Source organism: Euleptes europaea, chromosome 4 (assembly GCF_029931775.1).
Source record: "Euleptes europaea isolate rEulEur1 chromosome 4, rEulEur1.hap1, whole genome shotgun sequence".
Taxonomy (NCBI): Eukaryota; Metazoa; Chordata; class Lepidosauria; order Squamata; family Sphaerodactylidae; genus Euleptes; species Euleptes europaea.
The window spans coordinates 56,624,735-56,640,945 of NC_079315.1; the positions used below are offsets into that span (position 1 = coordinate 56,624,735).

At 42.3% G+C, this 16,211-nt stretch overlaps 1 protein-coding gene across 1 annotated transcript in view; it reads right to left on the bottom strand.

Annotated features, from left to right (window-relative positions):
* The window catches only part of TUT7 (terminal uridylyl transferase 7), a 43,040-nt gene extending 35,013 nt beyond the window's left edge, over window positions 1-8,027 (bottom strand). The window contains exons 1-6 of the mRNA XM_056847922.1: window positions 7,520-8,027; window positions 3,478-3,656; window positions 1,403-1,519; window positions 1,004-1,181; window positions 709-797; window positions 170-221 (exon numbers count right to left, since the gene is read on the bottom strand). Coding sequence (XP_056703900.1) covers window positions 170-221; window positions 709-797; window positions 1,004-1,181; window positions 1,403-1,519; window positions 3,478-3,656; window positions 7,520-8,015 — 1,111 coding nt within the window. The 5' untranslated portion in view covers window positions 8,016-8,027. The remainder of the gene's footprint in view (window positions 1-169; window positions 222-708; window positions 798-1,003; window positions 1,182-1,402; window positions 1,520-3,477; window positions 3,657-7,519) is intronic.
* Window positions 8,028-16,211: the final 8,184 nt, after the last annotated feature.

Genomic DNA, 16,211 nt, shown 5'->3' on the forward strand with positions numbered 1-16,211 from the left:
CACTTGCTATTTTCAGAATTGGACAGTCGCCCTAATTGTTAAGACACATTCCTTCACATGCACTGACTCAGTAGATCTGTTTGCAGTACTACTTGCACAGAAGTGACTAATTTTCACATGGGGTGAGTGAACAAGTAGCTTGCTATAGATCAGAATGAATGCACCTTACCACTGTTTTTCAGGCTTTCTTGTACAAGTAAAAGAACATCTGGTTGGGACATCTGTGAAGAACAGTAACATGAACTATAGAATGTTGATCTATCTTACTTCGCTAAGCATTTCTACTTTACAGAAGTATTTTAAAATATTGGTGTAGTGTCTTTTTTTACATTTAACATGCTAATCAACCAAATACATATTAGTTTTTAGTACTTTTACTGAAGATTTGAGATGGAAGAGTATTTGAGAATAAAGTAAGCTAATTTCATGTAAAGGGATAATCTTCCAATAACCATATTAAAGGTAAGAATCTTATTTACATTCTAGTTTATATTAATAGCTATTCACCTAGGAAATGTATGAGTATGTGGTACACCAACACACATTTAATTTTATTTTGCTTTTGGAAACGGCTCAGATTTAGAAATTTCTCCAGGATAACATCTTACAGTAACATTGTGGCAGATATCAACCATTTTTCTTCTAAAAATGTATTGTAAAACTGCCCTAATTTATACAATATTTATTAATAAAAATCATTACACTTACACTGGCTGGAAACTGGGTATCAAGATTTACATCAGAATTTTTGAAACCAAATCTGCTACAGGAAGAGCCATACAGTCTTAGAGAACAATCTATAAGTGAAGGGAAATGATACATTTTAATTCAAATTGCAGAATAAAGGAGCAGAATATGCTCTCCATAATACCAGTTTTCCCAGTACTGGTTCAGGAACTACAAGAGGCTTTAATTCCAAAATCCTCCAGTGTTTATTAATGTACAGGGAAAATATACACTGGTCTGAGACTTTTTAAAATAGATTTTTCAAACAGATTGTTACCTGGCAGTTTCTGATGCAATACATCTTCCATTGCTGTTTTAATTCTGAGCCTTTGTTCCAAGTCTTCACTATTCAACCCAAACTCTTGCACTACTTTTTCAATGGCAACACCAACAGCTTCGATCTGCAAAGGTGTTGGTGGAGGGAGGGCTGTCAGTAGCTGTTCTTCTTCCTTTTCCTTTGAAAATAAATGCAAGAAAATCTGGCAGGTTTCAAACAAGTGGAAATAACTGTTTTACAATAGGTGTGAAAGTATGTTACTATTAAGAACACTGTTAGCTGTTACTGTTTTTCAGCATTGGGAAATAGCCAAAATATAGATATATTGAATTTTATTTTTGATGTATACAATACACATGAACGTAAGTGCTGTTATACTTTGACTTGTCATTAGCTCACCTTTATGTTTTTCTTGTGTCTTTTTTCTTTTATATGCTTATGAGCAAATGCCACAGACTCCATCAAAGTATCACATAATCTACAAGTATATTTGGCTGTTGGGTAGCTTCGAGGGCGCTAAAAAGAAACATATTACAAGTTATTAACAAAACTTTTGTCAAGAACTGTCACTTGAAAGCAGAATTAAGAGAATATTGAAGATCATTTAATAGCACTGAAACTAACAGTACAGCCTTATAGAACAAAGCTTCTTAAACTGTGGGTCGTGACCCCATATGGGGTCGCATAACTGAATGTGGGGGGTCGTGAAAAATTTGCTTTTGTCTTTAATAAATGGTAACATTATATGTATACCAAAGAATTGTTTTAAAATAAATGTATTTACGATTTATTATCAGTAAATGTTTGATTTGTATACCTATTTTATATACCTATATACCCGGGGTCGTGTAAAAATTTCTCAGGTGAAAAGGGGTCGCAAGCGGAAAAAGTTTAAGAAGCCCTGTTATAGAAAACCTACAAAGAGATAGTCTTGTACTGTCACTCAAGTAGGTCAGAATCCTATTTCTAATTGGCTTTATATGTATGGGGAGCTATATATTGAAATACACATGCATCGATTAATTTTTTTAACTATTTTCTGTTAATGTTGCCTATGACCAAAAGCTGTGCCTCTCAGTCCACATTATCCTTTGTTCCTGCATACTGAAATCATTTTTGTATATTCTCACCTACTGTGCTGGAAAGTTATCACCTCTAAATCTTTATGTCTCATGACACTGGCTAATATTGTGAACACAACTATCAACCACACATCCATATTCCTGCTTCTTTGATATTTCACTTACGTTATTAGCTTTAGTGTCAGACTGGAACTGTAACATACTCTATAAACCATTTGCTTTGAGAAATTTCTCCTCAAAGATTTTTCTCCCTTGACAAGGGATGTGTCTGATCTGAACTAAAGTAATCAAGACTTCAGTCTTGACTTGACAAGCTCTGTGGGTACAGAATGTTGATAGCATCTACTCTCTTAATCTTAGCAATGACCTAATTAAGTATTGCAAATTATTTGTTTTGACACAATTTCACACCCTTACCAAGGAGTACAAAATGCTGACTTTTAATTCATTTTTATTTTCCTTTGCCCTTTTGTAATTAAATCAAGAAATATATTGTTACATTACAAGTGGAGGATCTGAGAAACGTCATGTGAGGGAATCTCACTCTTCCACCTAGCTGGTCCTCCTCCCAACATTATCTCAGCATCCTCCCCCCCTCCCAGTAACCCCTGCAGCTTCTCTCCTATCTCTGCTTCATTCCTTCCTACCTTTCTCAGACACATTTTCCTGTGTGTACTTGTCCACATTGTACAGAATTTAGATCTACACTCTGGGGCGAAGTTCATAATTAACAATATAGACTTTATTTCTTTGTACAGATTCCCCCCCACCCCTGTAAAATGTATGTCTTTTTGTGTACCAATAAAATCAGCATTATACATATACATGAAGTACACTGTATAGTGCATATAATAAACAATATTAAACATCTAATTTGTATACCCTCAATCTATATGCCATTAAAGGTTTATGAATATGAATGAATGTATACCCTCAATAAACTATAGAAGCTTATCTAAACTACTGTTGTACCTTCTACCCTGCCGGCTAGAACTAAGAAACACTGTTCTCTTGAAACAATTTTCAAATACGTAGTTTTCTTACTCTTGTCTAAAAACTGTTTACTACCATAGCTCTTCTTAACTGAGAATATTTAAAGGACAAGGAAGTGAAATTGCTAAAGCACGTTCTCCAGTCCAGTTGACATTTTCAACAAAACCACAATATTTATTTATTTATTTTTATTTAAAACATTTGTATGGTGCTTTTTCCACCCAATTTAGGGTCCCTAAGGCAGTGAATAATCAAAACAATGTTTAAAATACAGATGAAAACATATAAATATTTAAAACAAATAAAACATATAAACACAGACACACATAAGGGAGGAGGGCAAAGAGGGAACACCAATGAAAACAAAAAAAGAATAATTGATAGTGCAGAAATAGTTACCTTTCTCAATCTGTATATAAAGTCTCGCTTCAGTCGTTCTTCAGCTTGCTGCAACCCTAGCAATTCTTTTGCTGTCAGTGTAGACTCATCTATAACTGGTCCATCCATATCATCATCTTGATCATTCTCTTCTTTTCTCATCCTTCTTGATCTTCTTGGCTTCCTATGTTTCTTCATTTCTTTTCAACAGTTAGCAGAACAAAACTGTATTCAACACCATTGCAATAACTTATGGAATTTCTTAAAAGCTTAATACTGCTGTAATTAAGCAAACCACTGTTTAGAAACCCTGAAATACTGAAGAGGTTTCAAGTGGAAAAAAATAAATTCTAGAGAAGTGACCCCCCCTCCCCGGAAATGAAAAGGTTTTATAGAAAAACGTAGTATGAAAAGCTTTATGTAAGAAATTCTACTGCATTAGATAATGACATTTCCTAATGTAGACATATACAACCTTTTCAAGGAATTGTTTTGGTTTAAATGTAAAGAAGTTTGGCAACAATTAATACGCTGTAATGTGTTTAATAATAATACATTATTAAAAAGTTCAGTATTTTCAGTGTTAGAAAGTGTGTGTGTGTGTGTGAAGTGCTGTCAAGTCGCTTCCGACTCATAGCGACCCTATGAATCAATGTCCTCCAAAATGACCTATCTTTGACAGCCTTGCTCAGGTCTTGCAAACTGAGGGCTGTGTCTTCCTTTAATAATATCCAATTATGCTGATAATATATTGTGACTGTATGTGAGTGCTTCTGTCTAAATAATACACTTTCTCTTGTTTACTACAAAATTTGTTCTCTATTTTTTCTACCTCTCAAATGCCGAAACACTGAAAGATACATGTGCTACGGTAGTACAGGGTCCAGCAGTTTGCAACTCTTTCTAAATTTAGGTATCCTTGTGGTTTTTCTTATAGAAAAATACTTTTTAAATACTTTTTATACACTTTTTTTATACTTTATACTTTTAAATTCCACAAATATGCTAAATAGTATAATTTTATATGCTAAGTTATAAATAATGTTTATGTTGTTAAATCAGTAAAAGAAGTTTATAATTGAGTGGGAGGTAAGCACTGCTTCATTTCCCCCCCCCCCCAAATGTTTGCTTTCGGGGGGCATTTTTCCCATACAACTTCAAAATTTCTGGAAATATTACATCTCTACTCCAACACAACATAATGTTGTCATTGTATATTAATTTATCACACAGACACACAAAAAATCAAACATCCAAAAAACCTTAGAATCCAAATTGTTAGTTAAGAGCCAGTTTCTAGTTTGTAGAAGAGCCCTTAAAGGCTACAGGAGCAGTCATAGGCCGTTTGTGCATGGGAAGTTTTGCCTTGAGTTTGCCACTCTAGATCAGGGGTGGGGAACCTTTTTCATGCCAAGGGCCATTTGCATATTTATAAAACCATTCAGGGGCCATCCGGCCGTAAATCTCCGGGGGGGGGGGGGAAGGGCGCTAGGGTTACCAGGTATTCTTTGTCAACACCGGGAGGTTTTGGGGATGGAACCTGAGGAGGGCAGGGTTTGGGGAGGGACTTCAATGCCATAGAGCCCAATGGCCCAAGGGGCCATTTCCCCCAGGGGAACTGATCTCTATTGGCTGGAGATCACTTGTAAAAGCAGGAGATCTCCAGCCAGTACCTGGAGGTTGGCAACCTTAGGAGAGGGAGGGAAAGAGGGAAGGAAGGAAAAAATGAAAGGGAGGGAGGAAGGGAAGGAAAGGGAAGAGGGAAAGAGAGAAAGAAAAGTAGGGAAAGAAAAATAGGACGGAGGGAGACAAAAAAAGAAAGAGACAGAAAAAGATGGAGAAAGAGGGAGTCAAAGAAAAGGAGAGAGTGACAGAAAAAGAGGAAGAGAGAATACCCTTCCCCCAGACACTCACCCGGCCTCGCACCCTAATGGAATGAAGCCTTCCAGCTTCCCCTCCCCCCACCACGGCCCCACCTCCACCCTCAGCCCGTAACAGAGAAGTCGGGGGGTGCACAGAACAGCCCACAGCGAACAGGGCGCTGGGAGACCCCCCTCCCGCGGAGGCTCGGCGTGCTGCCCCATTGACAGCTGCCCCCGCCCAGCCGAGCCCAACGCCTGATGCATCTTCTGTGGGGGGGGGGGGGGAGAGAAGAATGTCAGACCCTCTCAGAGAGAGGAATTAGAACTGTAACCCCCCCTCCCCAGGGATTCCCAGCGGAGGCTGCCGAGTGGCAGGAAGGGGGCCTTTGCAAAGGCAGCTGAAGGGTGCGCCGAGCGGCCCTCACTAGGCATCAGCCACCAGTTCAGGCTGCCTGCAGGCGGGGACAGGAGCGGCGGGTTGCCCCGATGGCGCCGAGCCACGCTCTCTGGCCAGCGGCGCCCCGCGGGGATGGCACTCCGGACAAGCTGACTGTGCCCCAGCAACAGCAGTGACCGGGGCCACATCCTGCCTGCCTGTCCGGAGGGACTCGATGGCTGGGCGAAGGTCGCAGGCTCTCCCTGGCCAGGGGGAAGGGAGTGGCGTGGCGCGGCAGATCACAGGAGTGGGTGCGTTGGGGCGGAGCCGGCCACTCCCACGGAGTTCCTGGCGGGGAACTCGGCGCGCCCACGCGCCGGGCTGGGCCCCGCTGCCTCCCATGTGCCCGGGGCAAGCAGGAGGAGGAGGAGGATCCCCCGCCCAGCCAGGCCTCACTACCGCCTCCCCCACACCCACCCTCTTCAGACGGGCTATACAGGGGCCCACCGAGCTGGCGGGGCGGGCAGTGCGCAGGCCGGCAAGGCCCTGGCGGCACCAATCTCGGCCGCCCCCTCAGCGCTGGCTGCTGAGGGGTCGAGCAGGGGGAGGGCTGTATAGAGGCCCACCGAGCCAGCTGCACGGCCAGCGAGCAAGCCGGCGAGGCCCGGCGGCATGAGTCTCGGCTGCCCCAGCAGCATTAGTCCGCGGCACAGGGTGCAGCTGGGGGATTGCCACGCCACACAGGCAAGCTGGGAGGGGGAGGAAGGTTCAGGGCTGGCATGCGTCCTGCCTCCCAGCAAAGCCTGAGAGGAGGCCCTGGCTAGCGGCAGCTAGCTCCGTGGAGCTCCAGGCCTCTGCAGGCAGGCCGGGGCCCGTTTAAAATGAGCTCGCGGGCCGCTTCCGGCCTGTGGGCCGGAGGTTCCCCATCCCTGCTCTAGATGCACATTTTCCCCATACTCTCCTGTTACTGGTGCACAGTTGAACTGGCTAGAAGGGGAAGATGAAGACAGGGCTGGAACGTTGTCAGATGCCTGTCTATCCAGAGCAAGTAAGATGCAATCTATTGTAAATTCTCTTGTGCAAACCCTAATGACACAAATGGGAACAATATAAGAGCACCCCGACTATGCTCTTGGGCATTTCTACTGCAGTGTGGCTTGTATAGGAGTCTTTCCCTGTGGACTGCACTCAAGGCTATTTGATCGTGGTAGCTGGAGTTTTGCACAGCACAATGTCAGTTTAGATCCCACTAGACTGATGCCATACCTACAAATCTGAAATAATTTTCCAGCTCTGGCTAAAGGGTTTATTAAACATACATGGAGGGGTGGCAGAAAAATTATGACTCACCTTACAAAGGATACTGCTTTAGCCACTGTAGGGCAAATACCACTTTTACCACATATATTGTAGGCAACAGGCCTGGGGTGAGCATACAGGCTGTCTTATACAGAATCAGACCATTGGCCCATCTAGCTCAGTATTGCCCAGCACCTCACGCAGGAGAAGCATCTCTCTTAGCACTCACTTCCTGAGATTCTTTTGAAATGCCATGGATTGACCTTGGCATGTTTAGCCTGCAAAACATGTGCTCTACCACTGAGCCATGGCCATTTTTTAAAGGCAATAATAATAGTTTGTACTGTAGCATAACCTAATAGTAAATATTGCATTAAATTGTTGTTGTATAATACCCTTAATATTCCCCAGAGATGGAAGGCAGAATAGATAAAATACATAAAAGCAACTTAAACTGCAGTTACTAAAGCAAGGTATCTAGAATAGTTTAACTGTAAAGAACGTTATCTAAAAACGTGTACATTACCAGAATTTCCTTTCTTATCTGACACTTCTTCATTTGTAACATCTTTTTGAAGCTGCCGCCGTACATTTCTGCTTCCCAGGTCCTCGTAGTCATGAACAGAATTCTTCCTCTGTCTGATAACCACAGGAATCCGTACTGCAGATTTATATTCTCTCCAACTATCTAAATTGGTACGATGGTTGTCAGATACCCACTTTCTAATTTGGTCTTTTTGAGCATCATTTACCCTCATCCCCTGATTGTGAACAGTATTTTTAAAAGAATTTGGGCTACTCAAAGCACCATGTGCTCCCTTCCTGGGACCTGTTCCATAGTGACCCAGTGCTCCCTTCCTTTTCTCAGTTCCCATGTCCATCCTGTTGTTGCTTCCATTTCCATAATCATCCATTGCTTGGTAATCATGACGTAAAGCACACTTCTGGAAGTCCTCTTCATTTACAATTCCCCGTTCCTTATTGCGCTTGGCAAAACAAGGCTTTGCAGCCTCCCCCATCATTATAGCTCTTCACCCTTACCCTGCAGGGAAAGAGAAGAAATACATTTTCAAGATGAAACTAGTGGTGCTGAACAGCACTAAGTTAGGCATAGGAATCTGAGATTCATACTGTCATTCAAGAAGCTACCTGTGTGGTCTACTGACTTCCATGTGATGTAGTTTTTATAAAGTGGTGTCATGAGTAAGCAAAAGTGTTACCTATTGGATACAGGCTTGGATCTCACCTAGATTTCTGTAGGTGGGGATGTAACTTTTGCCAATCCCCCCTCCAGCAAGAGACCTCTGATTCTCCTCCTCCCCACTATTCTTGGGGGTCTCTGTCCCCCATTTTGGCCTGCTATGGGAGTGGGAAATCAATGAGAATCACCCCTTCCACTTGAACTCACAGAAATTTAGGTTAGATCCAACACATACACATGTAACACAGAAGTCCATCAATGCCTTGATGGATTATCTGAAACATAAGCATGTAACCAAAAGAACTAAAAGAATCAATTTTATAAGGGAAACATTCCAATTGCCCATGGTAGTTATTCTGATGTCACATAGTATATATGTATAACTGCAGAATTGATGCTCCAGCAAGACTTGTCTTTAAAAGCATCTTTAAAGGAACATACTGCAGTATATACCCTGACCTGGATGGCCCAGGCTAGCCTGATCTCATCAGATCTCAGAAGCTAAGCAGGGTCAGCCCTGGTTAGTATTTGGATGGGAGACCACCAAGGAATACCAGGGTTGCTGTGCAGAGGAAGGCACTGGCAAACCACCTCTGTTAGTCTCTTGCCATGAAAACCCCAAAAGGGGTTGCCATAAGTCGGCTGCGACTTGAAGGCACTTTACACACACACACACACACTGCAGTATATAATCAGCATTCCATACCTTCTTATCATTCAATAATGACTTACAAAATATGCAACATCCAAAGAGGAGAACACTGATCTGCACTGGTTAAAATAGCAAGCCAGGCAGTGGTGAGGCAACCATACAAAATAGTGGCATTTTGGACTTAAGAATATATGCCTTTCCTCTCAAATTTATGTTACCATAAATTGGATATGGAGAGTGGCATCTCTTAATTCCTGTGAGTTGGATTACATAAATTATTGCATTGAGGTTTAATCAACACAATGACATCTGGCTGGATTACAGGAAAAAAGAACAGACCTCCATAACAAACAGCATCTTTGGAGACTCAATTCAAAGGGTACAAAGTAGAACTGAGAGGGGACTTAGTGTCAATGAAAGCAGGTTGTACCAGACAAAAGCCTAAATCTGAGCCTGGCTTTGGCTGGGAAGAGCAGGGTAACAAATGGAAATAATAATAAATACTGTGAGAGAGATCTATTTAGAGAGCAATCTACTTTCTAACAATTGAGATGCTGAGGACACACTTTCATTTGCACCACAAGGAAAACAATCAGCTGCACTAGTATATTAAAGTAGCTGTCCATTTGGACACATAATGCTGAGGCCCCCTCCTGGAAGGGTCAAACACTGGGCAAGCATATAATCATATTCATGCCCAAATAGCTTCTTGTTACTATTTGTTCCACATTATTGTTAGAAATGCAAGGCTGCTTAATGGAAGTAGGAACCAAAGTGTACCAATAACCCCACAACTGTCCGATTAAGATGTGATCCTTGGCAGCAAAGTTCTTAGAAAGTTCCCAGGGGGCCACTGTTCTGGGGAGGCCAGAGCAAACCAACCCCTGGCAGCACAGCAAGGTTCTCTCGGCTTGGAACTGGCCAGTGGCAGCTATGATAGGTATGAGCTTGCCAGCCTCCTCCTCCTTTGGGCTTGAGTCCAGCAGTGGTGATGCATGTACACTTGCCACTGACCTAGCCAAGCCATTTGGGAGAAAGCAACGGGTGGGCCTATTTCTGTTTTTGCTGCCACTGGCTAAGTCTGAGCATGCAGCTCAGCTTGCTTCTGGGACATTTTAATGGCTCACTTTTATGGCACAGTCTGTCTCATGAGGTCATGGACTCCAGAGCTGTTGGCTTTCCATAAACTATGCAAAGCTGAATTATTCAGGAGGGTTTTTCTACACAGGTAATAGGGCTGTACTGAAACAAAATTGTTCAGAAAATCACCTGGGTTAGAGACTGTAGTCTATACTACTGTGTATAGTTCACACTGCCTGTTACTATAAGTCAGATATGTAGTTTTGCATTGTTTAACATGTCGTGTCGTGTTAATACTTATACTTTGCTTCAGTTCTGTTCTCAGACATCTGGTTGGTTCCAGATTTTTACAATCCAAATCCTATTGCATTTTTTTAGATATCCCATCCTTTTGATTGTATTGATTTGATTTATTGACTTACTTTATGTAATCTGCCTTGAGTCCTGGTGAGAAAATAACTACAAAAAATGTAAATAAATAAACAATCTGAAATAGGAATGGGTGGAAATTTATAAAGCCAACAAAGGAGGTAAGGAGGCCAGTTGTAGAAGCACAGTATACTAAAAACATCCTTTAAAACACTTCCTTAGTAACACCACTCAGATGGAGCAGAATAAAAGATCTTACTCTTAAGGTTGAACAAACGTAAGACAGCATTAGCTATTTTATTGTCTTATTTATGTATCAGTTAGGTAACTTTTATGTAGAAGAAGTGTTGTTTTTTATATGCCAACTTTCTCTACCACTTAAGGAAGAATCAAACTGGCTTACAATCACCTTCCCTTCCCCACAACAGACACCCTGAGAGGTAGATGGGCCTGAGAGAGCTCGAAGAGCTGTGACTAGCCCAAGGTCACCCAGCTGGCTTCATGTGTAGGAGCGGGGAAACCAACCTGGTTTACCAGATTAGCGTCCCCTGCTCATGTGGAGGAGTGGGAATCAAACCCGATTCTCCAGATCAGATTCCACCGCTCTTAACCACTACACCACGCTGGCTCATGTATAGGAATGAATAACTCCTCACAAAAAGCATCACATTAGAAACTCCACTTCTCTGTTTCCAAGAGAGAAATATTCCTGTCCATAGTGGGCAGCAGTACTCTGAAAAGGGATGACACAGATTTTATTCTAGTAAATTCACATGAACAAACAGTTCAGAGGCAGGGAACATTCAGCGGTTAAAGAGGTCCACAGCTCTGCCTCAGCCTCACTCTGAATCTGCCAAGAGTGGCAAAATACCCATTCTTCCTTGAAGAAACCATAGTACGAAAATTTTGCTGGAAAACTATCAGTGATGTAAATGTAGCATGATCCAATTAAGCATATTTATTTTGACATCATTAATACAAAATAAAGTAGTAACCCATAATAATTTCATGCTACATCTGTAGTTAAATTGAAATATCTGCTTAGGAAAAAATTAGTGAAGCATGTTTTAAATGTTTTAAATGTTATATTAAAATAAAACTAAAGTTTTACGTGGAAATTATTTTTATTGGAAATGTAAAAAGACAACATAACATACTTCTCTTACACTGTTTAATTTTACGAGGAAATCCCTGAAAACTATTGACAAGTTTTAACATACACAAAGAACTGTACAAAGAATGCTTTGTCCATACATCTACTGTCAATGAAGATCTGGGGTATCTTATCACTGGCATTACCTGTTACCTCTCTATCAGATTGGTGATTACAGTATCCCTTCTACCATGTGAGAGGAAACAAATTTTTTTTTAATGTTGCTTTTCATTCAACCTGCATATACCAACCAGGTGAATTTGTAACATGATTTTTAATTTGTATTATTATATGTATTTATAATTTTATCTCCCCCATCCCAACCCAAGTTTCCAAGTCAATAAAACATATGAACTCTCTTGCACAATTTTTGAGTACTATCAAGTTGCAGCTTACTTAATTACCTGTCATACATTAATTACAACTTTTAAACTGCCAGACTTGCCTAACACTGTATTAACCATGGCACCTACTCATCGTCATTAACCATATGAAACAAAGAATCTTTAGAAACAGAAAAGCTTCCACAGAAAAAACAGAGCACTGGAGAATGTTCTGTCCCACATCTCTGCTGGTTTGAACAGTTCACTTATAGTAAGAATGGAGCACTATGCCTGAAAAGGGCCAAACAGTACACATTTACAGGCACTCACAAGGCCATTGTTTATGGGACCCCATTAAAAACATCTGTGCCACCTAAAGTGCATAAACTCTCAGCAAGGATTCAAAATACATTAAGCAACGGTTTAGTTTTTAAATACATGACGCTAAAGAGGACAAAAAAAAAGTTCTTTTCCATATCTCCCTCATATATGAATATTAATGCTTAGCAGAAAATACATACACTGCTATATATACCAGCCTACACAGCACTTGCATTCCGAGTTTGGAACAATTTAACATACACCTAGGAAAACACCCTTAGAGTGAGATACTACAGCCTAATTTAAATGTAATACTGGCAAGTCAAAAATTCCTGTACAGCTGTATATAGGTTCAGTGTCTTGTTTAAACTGTGCCATTGCCCATGCAAAACAGCTATGCATGCTCGATTAGCACACCAACATAGTATCAGTAAGGGTTACAGTCTGGAATGCAAACTGCTTTGCATAAATATTTCACAGTTTAAAAGAAACTCTGACCCGGCGTACAGTCTCAGGGAAAGCGCTTTGCCTCACCAGAGTCACATGCAAATTAGACCTAAGAAACACCGCAGATGATCCTTGCACCTACTGGGAATATTAATGGCGAATAAAACTGGAAAGGGCTTAGTTGTCTTAGCCTGTTGCCACAAAACCAACAAAGAATCTTGTAGTGCCTGGAAGACTCGCAAAAGGATCATAGCAAAAGCTTCCGTGGACCAGAACTCATATAGGTAATAGAAAAGGGCAAGAGTCCAGTAGCACCTTAAAGACTAACAAAAATATTTTCTGGTAGGGTATGAGCTTTCGTGAGCCACAGCTCACTTCTTCAGAAAGCTCATACCCTACCAGAAAATATTCTTGTTAGTCTTTAAGGTGCTACTGGACTCTTGCCCTTTTCTACTACTGCAGACAGACTAACACGGCTACCCACTGTGAATTATCATATAGGTAAATACAAATAAGATGGCAAATAAGATGCGGAAACGAAACTCAAGTGTACCAAGTTTCGCATTCGTTATACAGCCCGACTTAAGCAACAAGCGTTACGTATGAAACCTACGTACTATCTACGCAGGCTACGTAAGCATAGTGTTTGTGTCACTCTTTTCATCTTTAGAGGAGCTCATTGTTACTTCGCCAAGCTGACTCTCTCGAAGGGACGCGAAAAGGCCGCTGCGGAGGTACCGCCCAGGCTCAGCAAACAACCCCCCCCCCCGACGGTCGCCTCATCCCCCATTCTCAGCTGCCGAGGCCGCAGACATAACTTCGCCCAGCCAGCCGCTGCCGCCATCCCGCTCGGAGGCAGGCGGGTACGCGCTGCCCCCTCCCCAAATGGCAGCCACCTGGACGGGGGAATTAGCCAGCACCTCCCTCCTACTCGCGGGGCAAAGGGAAAAAGGAGGAGGAGCTTACCGGACCAGCAATGTAACCGACCTTTGGTCCACGGCGTCGTTATTCCCCCCTTCTCCCACGGCCCCCGCTGTCCCCACGGCCCCTCACTGGTCTCGTGCCATCGTACCAAAGCGGAAGCCGCCAGAGGCCCCCGCGGCAGAAAACCGCCCGGATTCGCTGCCCGCTCGTCCCTCCTCCCTCCCTCCCTCCGCCCCTCCCACCGCCCAGAGCCGGTCGCACAGCCTCGCGTCATCCGGCACATTGTGTTTACCTCATGCGTCAGGGCGACATGACGTCCCGGGCCCGGGGAGCGCGCGCGTCCACGCTCTCTCCTCCCTCTCTCCGTTGCCATGACGCCAGAGGCAGGAGCCGTCTTCCTTTCTGCGGAAGGTCCTCGTCTCAAGGGATGTAGCAGGCGCGCTACCGGAAAGATGGGGAGGCGCCGTCACAGCGCTCGCCCCGCCGCGCCAAATACCCCGAATAAAATACAAGCCGTCTCCTATAAAATGGCTAAACTGAGGCTGTCGTATTTTGGTCACGTCATGAGACGACAAGAGTCACTGGAAAAGACAGTCATGCTAGGAAAAGTTGAGGGTAGCAGGAAAAAGAGGAAGACCCAACAAGAGATGGATGGACTCAATAAAGGAAGCCACAGCCTTCAGTTTGCAAGATCTGAGCAAGGCTGTCAAAGATAGGACATTTTGGAGGACTTTCATTCTTAGGGTTGCCATGAGTCGGAAGCGACTTGACGGCACTTAACACACACAAAATACAAGCCGTCTCCTATAAAATGGTGCGTGAGAGAGTTGTTGAGGAACTCTTCCCCCCGCTCTTTGTTTAGACTTTTACTGAACGCGTATGATCCAGAAACTACAGAAATAGTAGCCATGTTTTTGAAGCAAGCTCTAATGATAAAAATCAAACAAAAAACATAATAGCTGCTATTCCGGTTACTTGTAGACACTTGTTTTCTATATAGACCTTATATTCACTGTACTCCAGCATACCTCATTTTATTCATATCTAGTGCTACAGATTTTGATATTGACGTTTTTATCATTTGCCAAATTCTGGAATACCTTGTACAATTTGTTATGCCAATAAAGGTTTTTTTTTAATTTGAGAGAGTTGTTGGTAATAGCTTTATCAAGCAGTAGCTTTTCAGAAGGAAACAGTGTTTAACCTTAATGCCTATTTGCAACGCCAGCCTCAGCCTTTGAAGGGGTGAGGTAATAAGAGTGTTTGGAAAAATAAATATGTGGCTTTTCCTCATTTAGCAAATCATTGCACATGCAAATTCCTAATTATTCATTAAGCTCTGCAGTCTAACGTTCATATTAGGATGATCTAAGGGGATGTCATCTTTTAACTTGATTAGTAATATGGTTTTAATTCTATGTTTTAACTTACTTTATATATTGTATTTGTATGTATTGATTGTTGGAAGCTGCCCTGAGCCCACCCTGCTTGGGAAAGGGTGGGTATAAATAAAGTAGAATTTTAAAAAATTCAAACAGTACAGTACAGGTAGCACTGGTGTGAGAACTAGTTATCTCCCTGATGACACTCGCACAGATCTGTTGCTGCTGTGCAGCTAACTAGTTGAATAAAGAGTGAGAAAACCAGTATGTCTTACAATTTACAATTCATCGGAACTGAGATATTGGTCCTTTATGCATGGGTACTTTGACTCACGTTCGGCCCCAGACTGTTTTGGTTGATCCTTGGAGTTTTCCATCCCTCAGAGTTGACCTCGTTCCCACACCACACTTTTCTCGGGTTTTCCCAGTTCTGTTTTGCCACGGATTTAAAGTCTGCTCTGATATCAACACAGTACAAATTGTAGCTATTTGCGTGCATAAGGCATTCTGGGTTTCCTTCTCCTCCAGCCAAACCTCAGGGAAAGGAGGAAACAAGTGTTTGCATAATCAGGAACCACTTTAGCTTCACTTGCATGGGCTCCATTGAAATACATTACAGCACAAAAACAGTGGCAAAGAAAATGTGGGATGGATTTTCCATTAAGGTCATGTGTCCCAGGTAGACTACTCTGGCACTGGATTGACAGCCCCCAGTAGGAATAACGGTCCCAGGGAACAGAATCTGTGCTCTGGGACTAAAATGACCTGTGTAGGAGTGGGGGGGGGGGGGAATCCAGTTCACCAGATTAGCCTCCATCGCTCATGTGGAGGAGCGAGGAATCAAACCCGGTTCTCCAGATTAGTGTCCACCACTCTAAACCACCACTTTTAACCACTACACCACACTGGCTCTCCATAGCATATGTACAGTTAAAATAACTGTACCTGAAAAGGCACTAAGGGAAATGAACTCCAGTATTCTGAAGAAGTGAGCTGTGACTCACAGAAGCTCATATCCTGCCAGAAATTTTGTTAGTCTTTATGGTGGTACTGGACTCTTGTTCTTATCTACTGCTCCAGTATTCCAGTTTAACTAGTTTTTAGAACAGATTACCTGTCAGTCTTCTGATTTACACCTTCACTGTCTACGTATTAAGAGCCTGTATGATACACTACTACCCCAAGTAGAAACTAGGTCAGGCTAGTATAAGCAGTACTAGGAAAGGCACTGATTCATGATCTGGACTGATTAAAAATGAATCACTTAGATGCGGCAGTTTCTCATTTGCTGTAATTGCTTCCTCAAAATAAATCACTGTTTAAAGTTTGTTTTTCATGTATGGCCAGATATTACTGTGTACAAGTG